Source organism: Balaenoptera acutorostrata, chromosome 7, assembly GCF_949987535.1.
Source record: "Balaenoptera acutorostrata chromosome 7, mBalAcu1.1, whole genome shotgun sequence".
NCBI classification, from domain to species: domain Eukaryota; kingdom Metazoa; phylum Chordata; class Mammalia; order Artiodactyla; family Balaenopteridae; genus Balaenoptera; species Balaenoptera acutorostrata.
In genome coordinates this window covers 77,346,969-77,366,350 of record NC_080070.1, presented here as the reverse complement: position 1 = coordinate 77,366,350, position 19,382 = coordinate 77,346,969, and the positions used below count along the sequence as shown (strand labels likewise).

Genomic DNA, 19,382 nt, shown 5'->3' with positions numbered 1-19,382 from the left:
TCTTCAGTAAGTGGTGCTGGGAGAACTGGACAGCTACATGTAAAAGAATGAAATTAGAACACTCCCTAACACCACACACAAAATAAACTCAAAATGGATTAGAGACCTAAATGTAAGACTGGACACTATAAAACTCTTAGAGGAAAAGAAAACATAGGAAGAACACTCTTTGACATAAATCACAGCAAGATCTTTTTTGATCCACCTCCTAGAGTAATGGAAATAAAAACAAAAATAAACAAATGGGACCTAATGAAACTTCAAAGCTTTTGCACAGCAAAGGAAACCATAAACAAGACAAAATGACAACCCTCAGAATGGGAGAAAATATTTGCTCTCGAATCAACGGACAAAGGATTAATCTCCAAAATGTATAAACAGCTCATGCAGCTCAATATTAAAGAAACAAACACCCCAATCCAAAAATGGGCCGAAGACCTAAATAGACATTTCTCCAAAGAAGACATACAGATGGCCAAGAAGCACATGAAAAGCTGCTCAACATCACTAATTATTACAGAAATGCAAATCAAAACTACAATGAGTTATCACCTCACACCAGTTAGAATGGGCATCATCAGAAAATCTACAAACAAATGCTGGAGAAGGTGTGGAGAAAACGGAACCCTCTTGCACTGTTGGTGGGAATGTAAAGTGATACAACCACTATGGAGAACAGTATGGAGGTTCCTTAAAAAACTGAAAGTAAAATTACCATATGATCCAGCAATCCCACTACTGGGCATATACCCAGAGAAAACCATAATTCAAAAAGACACATGCACCCTAATGTTCATTGCAGCATTCTTTACAATAGCCAGGTCATGGAAGCAACCTAAATGCCCATCGACAGACGAATGGATAAAGAAGATGTGGTACATATATACAATGGAATATTACTCAGCCATAAAAAGGAACGAAATTGGGTCATTTGTTGAGATGTGGTTGGATCTAGAGACTGTCATACAGAGTGAAGTGAGTCAGAAGGAGAAAAACAAATATCGTATATTAACGCATTTATGTGGAACCTAGAAAAATGGTACAGATGAACCGGTTTGCAGGACAGAAATAGAAACACAGATGTAGAGAACAAATGTATGGACACCAAGCGCGGAAAGTGGCGGGTGGGGGTGGTGGTGGTGGTGTGGTGAATTGGAGATTGGGATTGACATGTATACACTGATGTGTATAAAATTGATGACTAATAAGAACCCGTTGTATAAAAAAAAAATGAAATTCAAAAACTAAAAAAAAAATACCGTTAAGAAAATAAAGGGGGCACGTCACAAACCAGGAGAAAATATTTGCAAAACAAATATAAATCCAAAATATAATAAAAACACTTAAAACTCAGTAAAGACGTATAACCTGATTATAAATGGGCAAACAACTTGTAGAAACACTTCACAAAAGAAGATATATGAATGACCAATAGGTTCATGGAAAGATATTCAACATTAGTTATCATAGAAATGTAAATTGAAATGATGAAATGCCACTATATACTCACTAGAATGGCTAAAATTTTAAGTAATTAATTAATTAATTAATTAATATATTTTTTGGCTGCGCTGGGTCCTCATTGCTGCACGTGGGCTTTCTCTAGTTGCGGTGAACGGGGGCTACTCTTCGTTGTGGTGCGCGGGCTTCTCATTGCGATGGCTTCTCTTGTTGCAGAGCTCGGGCTCTCGTGTGCAGGCTTCAGTAGTTGTGGCTCGCGGGCTCTAGAGCACAGGCTCAGTAGCTGTGGCGCACGGGCTTAGTTGCTCCACAGCATGTGGGATCTTCCCGGACCAGGGCTCACACCCGTGTCTCCTTCATTGGCAGGTGGATTCTTAACCACTGTGCCACCAGGGAAGTCCCTAGAATGACTAAAATTTTTAAAGGTGTTAATATCAAACAAATGTTGATGAGGGTTAGAGGAACTGAAAATCTTATAAATTGTTGCTGGAAATGTAAAATAGTGTAGCCATTTTGGAAACAGTTTGGCTGTTGTGTGTGTGCGTGTGTGTGTGTGTATAAAGCTAAAATATGTAGTTATTATATGACTTAGTAACGCTACTCCTAGGTGTTTTACCAAGGTAAATAAAAAGGTTTGTATACAAATCGTTCCAGTTACTGTTGCTGCATAACCATCCCAAATTTAATAGCGTAAATTAAAGTCATTTTATTATGCTCTTGGATTCTGTAGGTCAGGATTTCAGAAAAGGCACATGAAGATGACTTTTCTCTCTTTCACAATGTCTGTGGCCTCAGCTGAGAAGGTTCAAAGGCTAGGGGTAATCTGACAGCTGGGGGCTAGAATTATCTGAAGACTCCCTCACTCCCAAGTCTGATGGTTGATACTGACTGTTAGCTGGGACTCAGTAGGATGGTCACTGGAGAACACCTACATGTGGTCTTCCCATATTACTCTTTGGGCATTTTTGTAATACGGTGGATAGGTTCCAAGAATGATGGTCCCACAGAAAATCAGGTAGAAGCTATATCACCTTATATGATCTAGCCATAGTATCAAGCTTGCCTAGATTCAAGGAGAGGTTACATTGATTCTACTTCTTGAAGAAAGGTGTGTCCAAGTCATCTTGTAAGAAGACTATGTTGTGGTCATCCTCAGACAATATAGTCTGCCACATGAATATTTATAGCAGCTTGGTTCATGATAGCTCCAAACTGGAAGTAATCCTTGTGCCTATCAACAGGTGAATAGGTAAACATATTGTGGTATATTCATACAATAAAAAAAGAATAAGCTATTGCTATACTCAACAGCATGAATAAATCTCAAAAACATTATGCTGAGAAAATGAAGCCAGACGCAAGTATACATAATGTATGATTCCATTTATATGAACTTCTTGAACAGACTGAAGTAATCTATAGTGGTAGAAATCAAATCAGTAGTTGGCTGGGATAGGGGGTTGAAGGATTGACAGGAAAGGATGTATGCATAGAACTGTACACTTAAAATGTGTACATTTTATTGTGTATAAATTATACCTCAAAGTTGATTTCTAAAAACTAAAAAAAAAATGTTGTGAGGGGAGGTAGGAATTAAAAACAAGCATACAACTCTTTTGAGAAGTTTGAGTATAAAACAGAAGCAGAGAAATGTGAAAATAGCTGAAGAGGAAATAAGGTTGAGAGTTTTTTAGGGGGAGTGAGTTAGTAGAGAGGGAGAAATTTAATTAGGGAGAGAAGGAGACTCGGAGCAATTTCTTTAGGTAGACAAGAAAGGATGGTTGTGGTGTGTAATTCAAAGGATTGGCCGCAGATAGGATCATGGACAGTTCATTTATAGTTAACAGAAGGGAAGATGGAGTATAAAGATACAGATGCTTTAAGATTGGTAGACATTTGGGAGTTTGTGGAAGTTCTCTTCTGACTGGTCAGTGAAGTAGGAATTAAAATCATCAGCTGAGAGTAGGAATGGGGAGATGGTTTTGGGGTTTTGAGGATCAGGTAGAATGCACGAAACAATTAAATGGGACAGTAGCAAAGTGAATGGGCTATGGGGAGGAGGACACTGCATGATTGCCAGGCAGCAGTAAGAGCTCGAGTCAGGTTCTTGGTCATAAGCTTCAGGTGTTTTAGTTATTTTCTCCACATTGTTCAGCTGCATGGGTGCTCACATGGACTAGGTGGAGAGTTGGATTTTACCAAAATTATATTTTTGCTAAAGGAGTAAAACTAGTAAGAGCAAAGGAGTTGAGGGAGCATATTCAAAATGGTGATTATAATTAACTAAAGAATTTGAAATGGGTAAGGAGAGAAAGGAGAAGGTTGGAAGGTGACATTAGATTCAGGTATGGTCAAAACGTTTTGGGGTCTGAGTACATAAAAGTGTGTGCCGAAAAGATAAGAGGAGCGATCAGACTGGGTAATGACAAGGACTAGGGTAATGGTTCTCCAAGTATCATCTTGAGACCTCTCGGGGTCCTGAAGACCCTTTCATGGTGTCTGCAAGCTCAAAACTATTTTCATAATAATACTTGGACTTTTGTCTTTTTCACTCCCATTTATGAGTAGACAGTGGCTACATGATAAGTGATGACTAATGAAATATGTGCTCATGTGTTCTTGTGCTTTTAAATTTTGTTTTGTTTTTGAATACAGTAAATGTCAATTGGATTGGATCCTAGAACAGAAATACATCAGAGCCTCAATAATGTTTTAAACAATTTTAGATTTATAGAAAAGTTTCAAAGATAGTACAGAGAATTCCTGTATACCCCAAACCCAGTTTCAGTTTCTCCTAATGTCATCTTATATTGCCATTGTACATTTGTCATTACTATTACTTTGCTATTAACTAAATTTCAGACTTTTTTTTTTTTTTTTATTACTCTCTCTTTTCTTTTCTAGGATCCAATCCGGGGGACCATATTGCATGTAGTTGTTATGTCACCTTAGTCTCTCTGGTCTGTGAGTCTCAGCATTTTTTATTTTTCATGACTTTTTAGTTTTGAGGAATATAGGTCAGATATTTTGTAAAACATCCCTCAAATTGAGTTTCTTCTAATGTTTGTATCATGATTATACTGGGTTTATGGCTTTTTAGAGGTAAGGTGCCCTTCTCATCATATCAAGGGTACATGATATTCACATGACATCATGGGTGATGTTAACCTTGATCAAGGCAGTTTTTATCAGATTTCTCCACTATAAAGTTACTGTTTTCCTCTTTCCATACTCTCTTCTTTGGAAGGAAATCACTATGTCCAGCCCATTCTCACTGGGGAGGCAGAGACTAAACGCCTCCTAGAGGGGGAAATACCTATATATATTATTTGGAATTCTTCTGAAAAAAAGATTTGTCTCTTATTCTCTAATATTTATTTATTTATTTAGTCATTTATTTATATCAATATGGACTCATGTATATTTATTTTATACGTTTATTTTCTGCTGTGTTGGGTCTTCGTTGCTGCACATGGGTTTTCTCTAGTTGCAGCAAGTGGGGGCTACTTTTCGTTGCAGTGGCTTCTCTTTGTTGCGGAGCACGGGCTCTAGGCTCACGGGCTTCAGTAGTTGTGGCACGTGGGCTCTGTAGTTGTGGCACACGGGCTTAGTCGCTCCGCGGCATGGGGGATCTTCCTGGACCAGGGATGGAACCCATGTCCCCTGCATTGGCAAGCAGATTCTTAACCACTGCGCCACGAGGGAAGTCCCTCTGCAGTTTTCTTAAGATGCATTATCTATTTGGAATTATTTAATTGAAACTAGGGAAAAAAGTCCAGTATGTTTTGCAGCTGGTATTACTAAAAGCTAAATGAAAAATTGCAGAGCCAATTTCATCATGTTATGATATTTATACTTTTGTCAAAATTCTTGCATTTTAATGCTTGTTTGTGCACATTGGTTTTGAAATGAACCCAGTAATTTATGTTTGAAACTGCTTTAGTTTCACAAGTAACAAAGTAGCTAAATTTTATAGGATTACTTCTATTCTTGGTAATCTGACTATAAAGAAAATATATTCAAAATTTTAACATTTTTCTATGTTAATTTTCAGGTTGAAGGTTTAGAACAGATGTGGAAAGATGTTCACTTCAGAGAAAGGGGTTGTGGAGGAATGGTTGTCAGAGTTTAAGGTAATATTTACTGTTTTAATATAATAGTTACATTCCAAAGAAGTTGTGTCTGGGGTTTAAATTCCAGTGACTTTTTTCTTTTTTAATGACTAAAAAGCTAAATATCTGTGGAAGCAAAAGAATTTTCCAAAAACTCTTATTAGGGAATTATTTACACATAGTAATCTTTCCTAGGAAATTGACTCCTGTTTTCAACAAGTAGTTTAGTTTGTTTTCTCCCTTTTATGGCAGCACCACAAAGAATGGTTTAAGTCTCAAAGTTGATGTCACTCTCTCCAACCACCATGAAAGATTCACTGTTGAAATGTTTCTCCCAATTTGGGGGGCACTGGGAGTGGGCAGATAAACGATAAGGAGAAGATGGGAAGATATTTGCCCAACTTTCTATCAGTGCATCTTTCTCTGGTTGGCTAACCCAGTGCCTGTATAAGCGGTTTATAAATTTTGGTTAGTTGATGAAGAAAAATGTAACTCTGTTTTCTTGTCTCATGAACTCTTCTTTATGATAGTTAAAATAGTGTTCCTTTAACCAGTTAACTAACTTCTTTTTGTCCTCTGGGTCTTGCTGTTACACATAATTATGTGAGCTTCCTGATCATGAACCACAGGAAGGAAGGGTTTGGGCTGAAATTGTCATTTTTTGTCCAGCCAAGTTAGCCCAAGGCCTCGGACAGAAGTCAGACTTATTGGCTTGTTTCAGTGAGGGACACTATACAATAGGTACCCTGTAGGCATCTCACCAAACAAAGGAAAAAATAAAATTGTTATAGGATTTTCAGGAAAGGTGGAGTTGAGGTGAAATTTAAATGAAACAGTATTTTGATAGACTCAAAACAAAGCAGAGCTATGTGTAATGGGGTTAACATCTGGCCTGGACTGTGAAGTGGACCCAGGGTCACGTTGTCTTGGGAACTACAAAGTTAACATCTTTGTGGAATGTTGGGTTCAGAAACCCCTTATCTGAAGTCTGCTTCTCTGTGTCTAGGTGACTTAGATCCTCCCGCCAAGAGTGGGATGTTTCATTCTTACCGATATATGTTTAAATGGCAAAGTTCTTGATATCTATGATTTTAGATTACAAGGCTTCTCACTGAGTAAGAATACAGTAGTCATTCAAAAATGGAGGTTGTTATGACACTTTTTAGCTGCAGTATGTCCTTGAGAGAAGCAATGTTTCCTGTTAATTTTGTAGCTGGCCTTACCCGTCATTATCTCATCCTGATGAATGACAAAGGTTTTCATTTTCTCAACTTTTATAGTCATGAATTGAATATCTTTCTGTGGATCCCCTAACTCATCATAAAGTGATGTAGTTATACATGCACTTATAAAAGGGCACTGTATATAGTATACATATTTTAATAGTTTGATTAAATCTGGTGTGTGCCTTTTTTTTCCTACATATGTTGTCTTTGTGTTTTTAAGCTTTTTTTCTGCTTCAAGAGTGCTTAATATGGTTCATTACCATGATTTTTTTTTTTTGGCAAGTTGATTAAAATTGTCAAGTTTAACAGTTGAATACCACTTCTAGGGCATTCTTATATTAATGATGAAGTAAAATTTGCAAAAGCAAATAGAGCCAGTTAGCCGTTCTTTACTATGGGCGTTGTGTCAAGAGGGCTCGATAAAGGATGTGGGGCTTAGGGGAGGATCAACTATTAAGGCAAATAACTGAAAATCATGACTAATTCTCTTCCCTTCCCATCTTTTTGTTTATTTCCTTCCCTTCCTGGGAAGGAAACTTTTCCTTGAGAGGAGGGGAGTAAAATCCTGGGCCCCATGAAATAAAAAGTTATTTAACTTTACCCTAACCCGCCAAAATTAAATTTACCCAATTTTCAATCAATTTGACATAACAAATGATTTAAATTATTGTCAAGTATAAGGGAAGATATTTCCTATTCCTTGGTTAATTTGGTAGGCATTTCTGAAAACTATTTTGAATTGTGTTAATGTGTGTTGAATTCAGCTCTGTTTTATGTTTGATGAAGAGATTAAGGTTACCAGACAAAATCAGCAGCATAGTAAAAGTGATAGAAGATAGGAAAGTGCATGAGGACAAATCTCCCAAGTATACTTTTAAAATTGAATATCTTGTCTTTTGAAATGATTTGTGATGTTAATTGTATATTTTGGTGAAAATATTTAAGAAATAAAGTTTAGGGATCATCTATCTATCTATCTATGCCTCTGCTTGGTTGTTTAATCTAATAACTGTGGTGCTAATAAGGCCAAGGTCATCATGATTAATAAAGTAAGTGGTACAGAGTACATGGGGCTGAGAAGTCAGACACCCTTTGGTCTAATCATAATTGTTCCTCTAGGTGGTTTTATGATGTTGGACAAATCACATAACTTCTTTGGGTCTCAGTATCCTCACCAGAAAAACTGAAATAGGTGGTCTGTGAAGATGATTTTAGCTCTGCACTGTTCCATGGGTACAATCTGAACTCCCAACCTCATAACCTCACTCTACATTCTCTCAAATGCACGAAGACAATGCAGTTTGCTTTGTGCAATTTTTTTTTCTTTTTTCTTTTTTGCCTTTGGAAAAACTAGTATTTACTCTAGCTATGGGCCCTCATTAATAGTCTCTTAGTATACCAACAAAGAGAATTAGACTCAGACTTCATTATTTTAAGGTTTCATGAATAGTTAGTTCAATCTCTGTCTTTTCAAATATTTATTTGTAAAATATTATCTTTCAGATTGTATTGTGTTTTTCTTAATGTTATACGTAGATTTATCTGACAGATTTTTGATTTTCTGGTAGTCACTGAATCACAATATGTGACTCAAAATCTAGTCTTATGTGTAATGTTGTTGGTCAGAATTGTTTTATTTATTGGTTCTCCACCCATCTGTCCATCTTCATTAATTCTCTTCCACCCAACCCATATCACTTCCTTACATTTTATAAAAGCCATCTGCCAAATGATACTTTAGTATGAAGCATCTGTCTTCTTCAAATTTTGCCAAGACTAACTTCCTACCATAATTTCCCATTATAACTTCTTTTGTCTCCAGTTCTGCCTTCTGAAAAGTGAGAAAGCTTAGCTGGTATTTAAGAAGGCCAGTACCTTTGAACTAGTACAGTGTAAGAAAATTTAAAGGTTTGCTGTCATGGTATTTAAATCCATAGGCTCTTTTAGATCTTAAGGTTTTCAAAGCACTGTTCATAAACACAGCAGTTGTATTTTCTCTCCTTCTATAGACAAAAGTAACTTTTCCCACATTCACAAAATGAAATAATGACAGAATTGTGATAAAATACAATAGTCCACTACACTAATTTTTAGGAAATCCTTCCTCTCATTTAGCAGTAGTAGCCTAGGCCCAGGACATTTTCTAGAACTTGTCTTTTCAGAAAAGAGCTGTCCTTTTGCTTTTGGCTGTTTCACAAAAAACATTTTACCTCATGAGGGTTAATTGATACATAAACTGAAAATTGTAGTTCACATTTTTAATGACTCTTCCAGTTTTAGCCTAGATAGTGTATGTAATAATCTTTCTATTCACTAATCATTTTTTGAGATTTATTTTTCAATTCACTTGGTTTAAAATTTTATGTTTAGACACGCATGTGCACGTGTGCACATACACACACATATATTAATGTGTTTTACATGTATACTTAGGTTCGTTATCATTCAGGTGATTGGAAATCTGTTGTTTATTTGACTATTATTCCCTTTTATATAAGTTCCACCAATATTAGGTTACTCTTGATCAAATAACGGAAATGGAATGTTGCCTGGAAATCTTTTGCTACATGCTTTTGAAATACTGAAGAAAGCCCTAATCTCCTCTTTGTGTAAGCAGCTGCAGTGAAACTCCCTGCTTCCCCCATCCCCCGCCCTGCCCTGGAAGAATTGTGGAAGGTTCCCAGATAGTTCACATTTACTTACCATTCTGGTAAACAAAACTATCTTAATAAATTTAAAAAAGAAGCTATTCACTTATATATCCTAAGGTGAAATGTGACCTATTTTTAAAGAATCTACTGAAGAGTAAACAGTGACAGTATTTATTTCTTATTTTGTTCATCTATATAAATGTCTTCAAAGATTTGAGTACGAGGCTTTGTGCTGAATGCTGTGGATGGAAAGATAAGATAGTTCTTGCCCTCAAGGAGTTCACAGTAGGGTAAAAATGAACCAAATGTCCTTATTATAAAAATTAATGCTGTTTAATTTTCTATGTCTATTTATGCACACACACACCTATATACACTAACCATAACCCATCTTAAATCACGAAATACTAGGATGTGGGACATGTGAGAAATAGTGTATATCTTGGAATGACTGTTAGCAATATCTTGAGACATATCTACTGCAGGATTAACATTGTTGATTAATTGGTTGATTGATAGAAATAATTTTCATAGGAAAAAATAATGACTTGGGAGACAGAAGTTGTTAAGGAAGGGGTATACTCTAGAAGGATAGGTTTTTATCGTTTGTTATAATGAAGTGGGTTTTTGTTTTTTGTTTTTCTTCAGATTTCCCTACTACTTTTATCCTAAACCGTCTGACTTACTACTGGAGTTTTATCTCTTCCCATTCCTCTCTGGTCATAGTGTCCTTTCTGAAAGGGTGGCTCTGTGATTAGTTGCTGATATTTTAAATGGCATTAAGAACACTAGTTTGTTGGTAGTGTGGCTATCTTTTTCTCCAGTTCTGAGAGTAAAAAATTTCCCCCCAATTCTGTAAAGTAGAACAGTCTGACTTAACAGTCACAACATGTAACTCAGGGGTTACTTTGATAGATGATCTGTGGCTTTAAGGTTTGAAACATTAGATCCTTATATAACATGTTTATTAAGAAACAGGATAAAATACTGCTAATAAGATTGGTAACCTGTATAATGCTACAAAAAAATGTATCTCTGGCTTTACAAATGATTTGTATTCTTATTTCTAACCCCAAACTGTGATCAAAGATGAAGTGTTGATGTTAATTTATGTCCCTGTTGATGTTGAGGTTTAAATATATCTTTTATTTTATTTTTACAATTTTTTTGTTGAGATATAATTCACATAATGAAAAATTCACTATTTTAAGGTGAAAACACAGTGGTTTTTAGTGGTTTTACAATGTTGTGCCACTAACACAAACATCTAATCCTAGGACATTTCCATCACCTCCAAAAGAAACTCCATACCTCGTTAGTCACTCCCAATTCTTCCTTCTCCCAATTCCCCGTCCCCCAATCTCTGGCAACAACTAATCTGCTTTCTGTATTTGGATTTGTCTATTCTGGACATTTCATAAAAATAAAATGTATTTTTTAAAATTTGTTTAGACACTACCAGAAACATCTTTACCAAATTATGCTACAAATTTGAAAGACAAGAGTTCTTTAGTTTCATCTCTCTATAAAGTTATCCAGGAGCCACAAAGTGAGGTAAGTACTCGAACAGTTTATTGTGCTAGTAGTATTCATTTGATTGATTTTTTAATTTGTTACTGTGAAAAATAACACATATATTAAAAAGGGTAAGAAAAGTATAGTTTAAAGAATTGTAATATATATTCTGGAGTGTTTAGCTGATTACTTTTGAGAAGTGGATAGAGGGATAAGAGGAGAATACTTTATGTGCAGAAAAATGGCAGAATAAAAAAAATTATAATAAAATGAGCTCCAGTGTACCATCACCCAGGCCAAGAAACAGAACTGTTACCATATTCCAAAGCCACCTCTGAACATGTTCCTGCTCATCTACCTATGTATTACGTATGTAGGTATCTGTCTGTCTACCTATCTATATATCTATCTGTCTTGCTGGAGATAGCCTTGGAAAGTCTGGGTCACTGCATTCATTCATTCATTCAGCAAATATTTGTGTGCCCATTATGAGCCAGCTACAGTGCTAGGCAACAGAAAATCAAAGATGAATAATAGCACATGGTCTTTATCCCGTAAGAGGAAAGGGAGGAAATATGTAAATACATGCTTTCAAGGCAATGCCTAACTGAGTCTAGATGGATTTGCACATGTTTTCCAGGTGTGGAAAGTAAAAGGACATTCCAAGCTGTAGGGATAGTATATGGAAGCCTGAGAAAATGTGAGGAATTTGAGGAGTAGCAAGTAGTTTGGTCCTGCTGGTGTTTTTCCCAGTCCTTTCTTCTTTTCTCTGCCCGCCCCTCCACCCCACCCTGCATTTCCTTTTCTTTTTTAGATAGCAAATTTAGTTTGAAGGTGACAAAATGATCTATGCTCCAGATTCTGGTGCTTATAAATCCCACCATTCATAGTAGAAATATAATAGGTAAGGATTGGAAATAGTGAGGAAAATCAAAAGGCATGGCATTCAGATAAAAGCAAATAGGCTAATGCAGTAGTTAACAAGAGATGAAAGACTGTTGGGAACTGAAGCTGGAAAGATAGGTTTAGGTTGTAACCATGGCGGGCCTAGAGTTCCATCTTAAGCAGTTTAGACTTTTTTTTCCGCTGATGACTTGACCAGATTATTGTTTTAGGAAGGTGGCTATGTGGAGGACAGATTGGAGAATGGAAAAAATGAAAGCAAGAAGACTAGGAGGCTATGACAACAGTGTAGGAGGGCTGTTGAGAACCTGAACTAGGGCAGTGTCAGTGGGAATGGAAAGAGGTGGAGTAGAGAGGAGGAGTATGAGGTATACATTCTTTTTATACTTGAGTTTGGTAGGTGAAACAATAGGCTCTAAGACCACTAATCCTATTATCTAGGGGTAAAACAACTTACACCCTGGCGTCTAGTCCTATGTGGACCTATATGCCTTTGGGATGAAACTATCAAAACTAGAGTCTTTTGTTATTTGAGTAGGTAACCTCTTTTGGAGTCTAGAATAACCCAGCTTCTACTGATTATTCCATAAAGAAGATTATAAAGATTATGAATTTTAGGTGCTGAAAGAAAGATTAGGGATTATATTAAGACAAAAACTTTACCTGGAATAACTAAATAGAGCAATCATATTTTGCTTGTCCCTTCCTCCTTCCCAAAGCTTCTTAATTTGTATAGTAGCTTGTTTTCTTGAAGGGTTTTAGTTTTTGAAGTATTGGGGTAGAAGCTGTTTTACAGTTTTCCATGTTTATTTGAGAATTATTTTACCAAATGGAGCAAGTATAGCTGTGTGCTTTAGTATTTTTTTTTAAACAAATTAAGTCTTATTTATCATTTACTGCTCAGTATTTTGAAAGACTTAAAAATTATGTCTCTAATGCAGTGTGTTTTAACCAGGCTGCTTTGGATAGAGGTAAATTTCTGATAGGCTAGTTTGGTTCATAGCATTTCTTTCATTCAGATGACAGTGAGCTCTAATGGCTCAGAGCAGTATATCTCAAACTATTTGTGGTGAAGTACCAGTTTAAATTTTTTTTCCCAATCTCTTACAGACCAATATGTGTACCTAATGTGCATGACAAGTATGCAACTCACATCACATGCGAGGTACCACATAAATTTGATAACCCCTAACTGATCCATAGTCTGTTCAATAAGTCTGCTGATCACCCTCTTGGTTATTGCAGCCATATCAAGTTGCTATAAAAGTTTTTAAATATTTCCTCTCAATTTCTGTATTTATATTGTTGAGGACTGGTAGCAGTTTGTAGATGGTCTTCAGTCCATGGACCACACTTTCACAAGCACTGGTTTAGGAGGTTTTGCATGTAAGTTTGTTCTATGTTTTTAGCCTGATGAATGTGGTAAAGACAGTGTGTATTCTGTATTCTTAAAAAGACAACTCAGTCTTTAAAAATGTGCTTAGAAGTGCTTCTAAAATATAGCAGTGTCTACTTTAACATCATAACCTTCCTTTTGCTCTTTAGAACATTTTGTGTCTTAAAGTGGAGATATTCCTGAAAAGTTGACGTCATTGTCTTTTGGCATTTTTGAAATTTGGAACGTTGATTCTGCTGTTATTTGAAGTCTGGGAAATTTGGTATTCGGATTTTACAAGTAGTACTTTTTCATTGTTTAGTTAAATTCATTTAATAAATATTTATTGAACACATATAGTGTGCCAGAAATCACTTAGAAATGTAGCAGTGAACAAAATAGAACAAATTCTTTATCTTATAGATTAGAACTTGTATTCTGGTAGGTGAAAGAAACATTAAACAAATACCTAAATGTATAATAAAATGTCAATGATAAAACTGTGAAGATAAATAAAGCAGAGTAGGGGAAGTATGTGTTGGGACTGAGGAGGTGATGGTTGAATTAAGGTCTGAATGAATTAGAGGAAGAAAATAAAACTGGGGCAAGAGCTTTCCAGAGAGGGAATAGTAAGTGCAAACGCCCTGAGGCAGGTGTGGTGTGTGTGGCAGGCTCAAGAAACTGTAAAGAGGAAGTTTATGGATACAATGAAATTTCCTTAATCAGTGCTTTTAATTGACTAAGATAGGCATAGGATTAGAGGCTAACAATGCTCAAGTCTGTTATGAAACCAGCTGTTTTTTTTTGAAAAAGCCACATGAAATCTTTTTGGTGTTCTAGGCATAGCAAGCCCAGAGTGAGAGGAGGTCAGTTCATTAGCTACTGGCACCTGAAGAGTAGTGCCCTCCAACTTTTCTGTATCTGTTTCCTACCTGTATTCTCAGTAATTGTTCAATGCAAAAAAGGTCTGGAAGATTCTCTTGTGAATTTACCCAAACTTAGCTCTCTTCCATCTTTTATCCCTGCTTTAGTCATTTAAAGGCATTTTTATGATACATTTTTTACCATTAAAATTCTCTCTTAAGATACAGCTTCTTACTTTTGAATAGATTGTTGTAAAAGTTCATTTGTAACTCAGTTGTTTTAGAATTCAGAATGTATTTTAGAATGGAAAGAAGGTACATTATGATTAGACCATAGAAAGGCCATTTAACACATCAAAATGTACTTGAGGTGCAGTTCTCTCTTAACAGTATTATGAAACCTACCCACCAAGTATAACAATGTTTTCATGAGAAAATAATTCAAAAATTCAAGCAAGACACTAGGAATACAGCATGTTCTAATGCTCCATTGCTTGCCTCAAATATATTCAGGTTAGATAAGTCAAACATTGATTGTGTTTCCCACATTGTATATTGTTTTATTCTTTTCCGACATTTTTCAGGTATGTTTATAAAGGACTTAGAAAGCCTTGGCTTCAGTCTGACTTTCATGAGCTGTGTGATTTTTTTGGTTTTAGTTGATAGCTTCTTTGTCTCCATATCCTCATGTAGAAAGTATACATGAGGGTAATGACATTGTACCATATAATATTGTGGGAATTAAATGGGTTCATATATGTGAACGTACTTTGCAAGCTGTAAAATCCTGCACAGATACTGGTATTTACCTCTAGTGGTTTGATATGCATAATTTCATCTAATCTCATTGCAATATATAACTTCTACATCCCTTTTGAATCTGTCTTCATTTGGTTCTGCTTTCATAAACCAAAACTCCATTTAATTTTAGACTTTAAACCAGTTTAAAAGGCCTTTTGGAGTGTTTTGATTAAAATTGATTATGTGTTCATGCAGCCTATTGAATAAATTTTCAGCATAAAGTTTCACAACTTTGCAAATATTTTTTAGACTATATTAATTGATTTAATCAAAGCTTTCCCTGGTATTTAGAGATGAGCGATATTACACCACAGTACAAGATTATCGACCCTGGTCCACAAAGAAATTTTTAAAACTCCACCCTGAAAGCTAAACATTCCCCTACCAGCCTTTCTTACACCATCCCCCTCTCCATTCTTCCAAATTCCTACCCTAAAAACTTTTCTTGCTATCTGTGAATGGGGTTACTTTGCCTCTGACCCTCCAGTTTCCTGTTGCCTTTGCCATGCCACAGTGGACACCTGTTGCACTCTGATGACCATTCTGAGAGTGGAAAAATGTTCCTTAACTGTCAGAAGATAGTTTTTCAATAGGAAAGACCAGTTTGATTTAGTCAATATTTATTAAAGTATAACTTTTTCTGTAATACTGACTTTAATTATACCCGGTTTGCTTTACATATTGAACTTTTTTGAAATCAAAACATCCACTTTAGTTCCTGTTCATTCCAATTATTGGTAGTAGAAAATCTGTTTCGTAAATTGACGTCAATCTATTGCCTAAGTTAGTGAAGTGAATGAACTCCTGTTCGCTGAAAATATAATAGTAGCCTGCTTGTTTGAAAAGTAGCCCTGACATATTCATTAATGACTTGTGTGTGATGATTATATATGCTTTAAGATAATACTTACCTATAAGAGTCTCTTATCTTGACTTTCTGATTTTTTAAAAAAAGGTCTGTTATAAAGATACAGTCAGCTCTGTTAACTGGGTAACTGGGGGAGTGTGGTGGGGGGAAAAAAAGGCTATCAGTAAGTCCAAATCACGTTTAAAATAAAATGATAGCAACGTTTAGATCATCCAGGGGCAATTAACCATGGTTACAGTAAGAAAGTAGACCTAGGGGCTTTATATTATTCAGCTTCTCCCTCCACATACTGGTCATTGCTGTCCGATGCTGCCTAGTTATAACTCAGGAAGGCAATGAGACAGTAACTCCCTAGGACTCTCCTTTCAATTTCTCCAACCCTGTAGCCAATCATTTATATTGACATGTTTTATCTGGAAGCAAGGATATTCAGGAAGAAACTTCTCACAACCTATCTATTTTAGGAATTTTAGAAGATATGGTTTTAATAACAATACTACCTTCGAGCTACAGAATGTTTTAGAGTTTATAAAGTGCTTCAGTATACACTTAGTTTGCAGTTTGGCCTTCCACTGGAGTTTATTACTAAATAGCTTAGCTGTGAATAGTTTTGTGCTTCCAAAAAATGGAAACATTTGTATATTTCAGTAATTACCAATCAGGGAAAACCTTTTATATTTCATATATCAGTGTCATTCAAATACAGTCCAGTCCTTGAATGAATATTTTGTCTTTCTTCCAGTTGCTAGAACCTGTCTGTCACCAGCTCTTTGAATTCTATCGCAGCGGAGAGGAACAGTTGCTTCGATTTACACTGCAGTTTCTTCCAGAACTGATTTGGTGCTACCTTGCCGTCTCAGCCAGCAGAAATGTGCATAGCAGTGGATGCATTGAAGCTCTTCTCCTAGGGGTTTACAATTTGGTTTGTATTTAATGTAGTTAACAAAATGTTTTCTGACAAAAGCCAAGCATATAACCCTTTCAACAAAAATGAATACATAATGGCAACTATTTTTCATTTTAGTAAAGCTAATATTTGTTTTTAATACATCAAATGACTCATAGCTCATTCTCCCAAAAATAACTTTATGGAGGTTGAAGGCTATATGGGCATACATACAATTATGTAAATATACATTTTTTGATTGATTGGAGACTAAAAATCAGTCCATTTAAATAATTTTATGGAGGTATCTGAAAATATCAGTGTTGAGTTTTAAATTTTTTAAACTTAAAATCCACTGTCTATAAATTGTCTGTTGTGACCTTCACAGAAAGTTTGGGAGAAAAGATCTAGTCTAATATCTACCACTAATAATTCTGTAAAATCTGGACTGTCTCCAGACTTCACACCATTGATTTAAAATATATAGTTTGCATTACTAATAGTGTTTGTATATTAAATAGTACAATATTCTAGATATATACTTAAGGTTTTCAAAGTGGAAAAAAAATTTAAGGGTCATTTCATAATGTATTTCATAACTATGTTAATTGATTTAGAAAGTAGAACTTTTTACATGAGAAAAAAATCAATGATTATTACCACACTACATCTGTATTTCATCCTTAAAACTGTGTTACTTATATTTTAAGGAGAAGGTTAACTCCTAGTATTTGTGAATAATCGATTATCATAGTTTAAGATTTTAGTTGAATTTAAAATTCCTTTCTTCTCATCTCTTTTTTTTTTTAGACTAACAGTTTAAATTCAGCTTTTAAATTTATGTGTAAAAAATAAATATTGTAAGATATTTTCTTTCACTTTTGTAGGAAATAGTTGACAAACAGGGACATAGCAAAGTATTGAGTTTTACGATTCCATCTTTATCCAAACCATCTGTATATCATGAGGTAAGTGACATTTTTATCAAAGTAAGTTTATTGGTCCTAAGATTTGAAGTTGCTATAAATTAGGGTCTGGTTATTGAGACAAAAAATTTGATCAGTTTATTAGTGCCTTAAAAAGTATAAAACACCACACAAAGTATTGGCTATTCCCAAAGTAAAAATGGGCAATCAAAATCATAAAACTAAAACCTGATTGTAAAAGATCTATTAAAAGTATTCATTTTGAAATATTCTCCCCTTCTCCTGACAGGTAAGATTAGATTTTTTGTGTGGCAATTATGTTTTTCTGGGGTAGAATTTTTAAAATTAAACTATTTTGTATTTCTATTTGTGGTTTGTTTTTAATTATTTGTTAATCTTTGAGCAGAATACTTAGTAGGCAATCTGAATATTTCTAAGATGTATGATGTTCATGGCAGTCATTCTTACTGGTATATATATTCTAAATACCACATCTTCAACAGAACAGTTTTTTCTTTATTCACATGTCTTTTCTTTAGCCTTCCAGCATTGGGTCCATGGCTCTGACCGAGAGCGCCCTATCCCAGCATGGCTTGTCAAAAGTTGTGTACAGCGGACCTCACCCCCAAAGGGAGATGCTGACAGCACAGAATAGGTATACTGTGGAGACATAACCTGCTATTGTACCATGCTGATTTTTTAAGAAATTATTTCAGTAGATTTATAAATAATGTTTAATGAGTTGTATGTAACAATTTTTAAAATGTTGAGTCATTTTATACAAGAGAAAAACACATCTTCCCGATTTGTCACTTACACTTTGCTTCAGATGTCATCTGGAACATTGAATTTTTAAGATAATTTTCATATGACTGTTACTTTTTCCTTTCAGTTTTGTATTCTTATTGGTGTGATTATATTGTACAGGTCTGTTCTGTAACATAATATCCCTCCCCAATACTTGCTTAATTACAGTTGACTTCTTAGAATTCTCAAGATTTGTAAATACTCTTTTGGTTTATCTTTAGGTTTGAAGTGTTGACATTCCTTTTGTTGTGTTACAATGCTGCCCTAACTTATATGCCCAGTGTTTCTCTTCAATCACTGTGTCAAATTTGTTCAAGGTAAATTAAAATTCAAATGTTTTTAGTATTGAAATATATGAATCTAGGATTGCTAGTTTGTTACATATCTAAGTTATTTTTGTTTTGTTTAATCATTTGCTTGAAACACTAAATAGGTTAATATAAAGCTCCACCTAGTCGACATACAGAAAGCTCCCTAAAAACACAATGAAGTCACAAAAAACACAGTGAAGCGGGTAAAGCTGAATAACATTTCAATAGAATATTTAATTAGAAAAGGATCATACTATATAGTTAAAAGAATGGAACTATTATGACCTTTCAGTTTTTGGCATGTGGTTGGTTTCTGTTTTGTTTGCTTTTTTATCTGTCTGTTTATCTGTCTATCTATCTATCTATCTAGGTAGTTATTTTTATTGTGCTCTAATTTGGTACCAAGAAGTAAGTAAGAGATACTGGTTTTTAAGTGTTTCGTGTTAAAAAAAATTTAGCCAAGAGCTTGGTTAAGTAAATTATGGTAATCCTTGGGTATACTATGCAAATATTTAAGAATTCTGATTTAAAAGATTACTTAATGATATAGTATATATGGTGTGATTCCAGCGTTGACTGAATATGACCAGAATATTAACAATAGTTATGTCTACTTGGTGGAATTATAGTTTATTGTAATTTTTTTCCTGTGTGATTTTCTGTCATTCTCTACATTT

The 19,382-nt window shown here is 35.0% G+C and overlaps 1 protein-coding gene across 6 annotated transcripts in view; it reads left to right on the top strand.

The window, feature by feature from the left end:
- The window catches only part of HYCC1 (hyccin PI4KA lipid kinase complex subunit 1), an 86,656-nt gene that overhangs the window by 34,593 nt on the left and 32,681 nt on the right, over nucleotides 1–19,382 (top strand). For 3 of the 6 annotated variants that reach the window (XM_007183930.3, XM_007183931.3, XM_028166902.2), the window contains exons 2-7: nucleotides 5,516–5,594; nucleotides 10,903–11,004; nucleotides 16,518–16,697; nucleotides 17,549–17,629; nucleotides 18,127–18,242; nucleotides 18,616–18,711. In XM_007183930.3, coding sequence (XP_007183992.1) covers nucleotides 5,544–5,594; nucleotides 10,903–11,004; nucleotides 16,518–16,697; nucleotides 17,549–17,629; nucleotides 18,127–18,242; nucleotides 18,616–18,711 — 626 coding nt within the window. In that variant the 5' untranslated portion in view covers nucleotides 5,516–5,543. Of the gene's footprint in view, nucleotides 1–4,365; nucleotides 4,426–5,515; nucleotides 5,595–10,902; nucleotides 11,005–16,517; nucleotides 16,698–17,548; nucleotides 17,630–18,126; nucleotides 18,243–18,615; nucleotides 18,712–19,382 lie in introns of all 6 variants that reach the window. The other 3 variants (XM_057550392.1, XM_057550391.1, XM_057550393.1) reach the window with 3 other exon arrangements.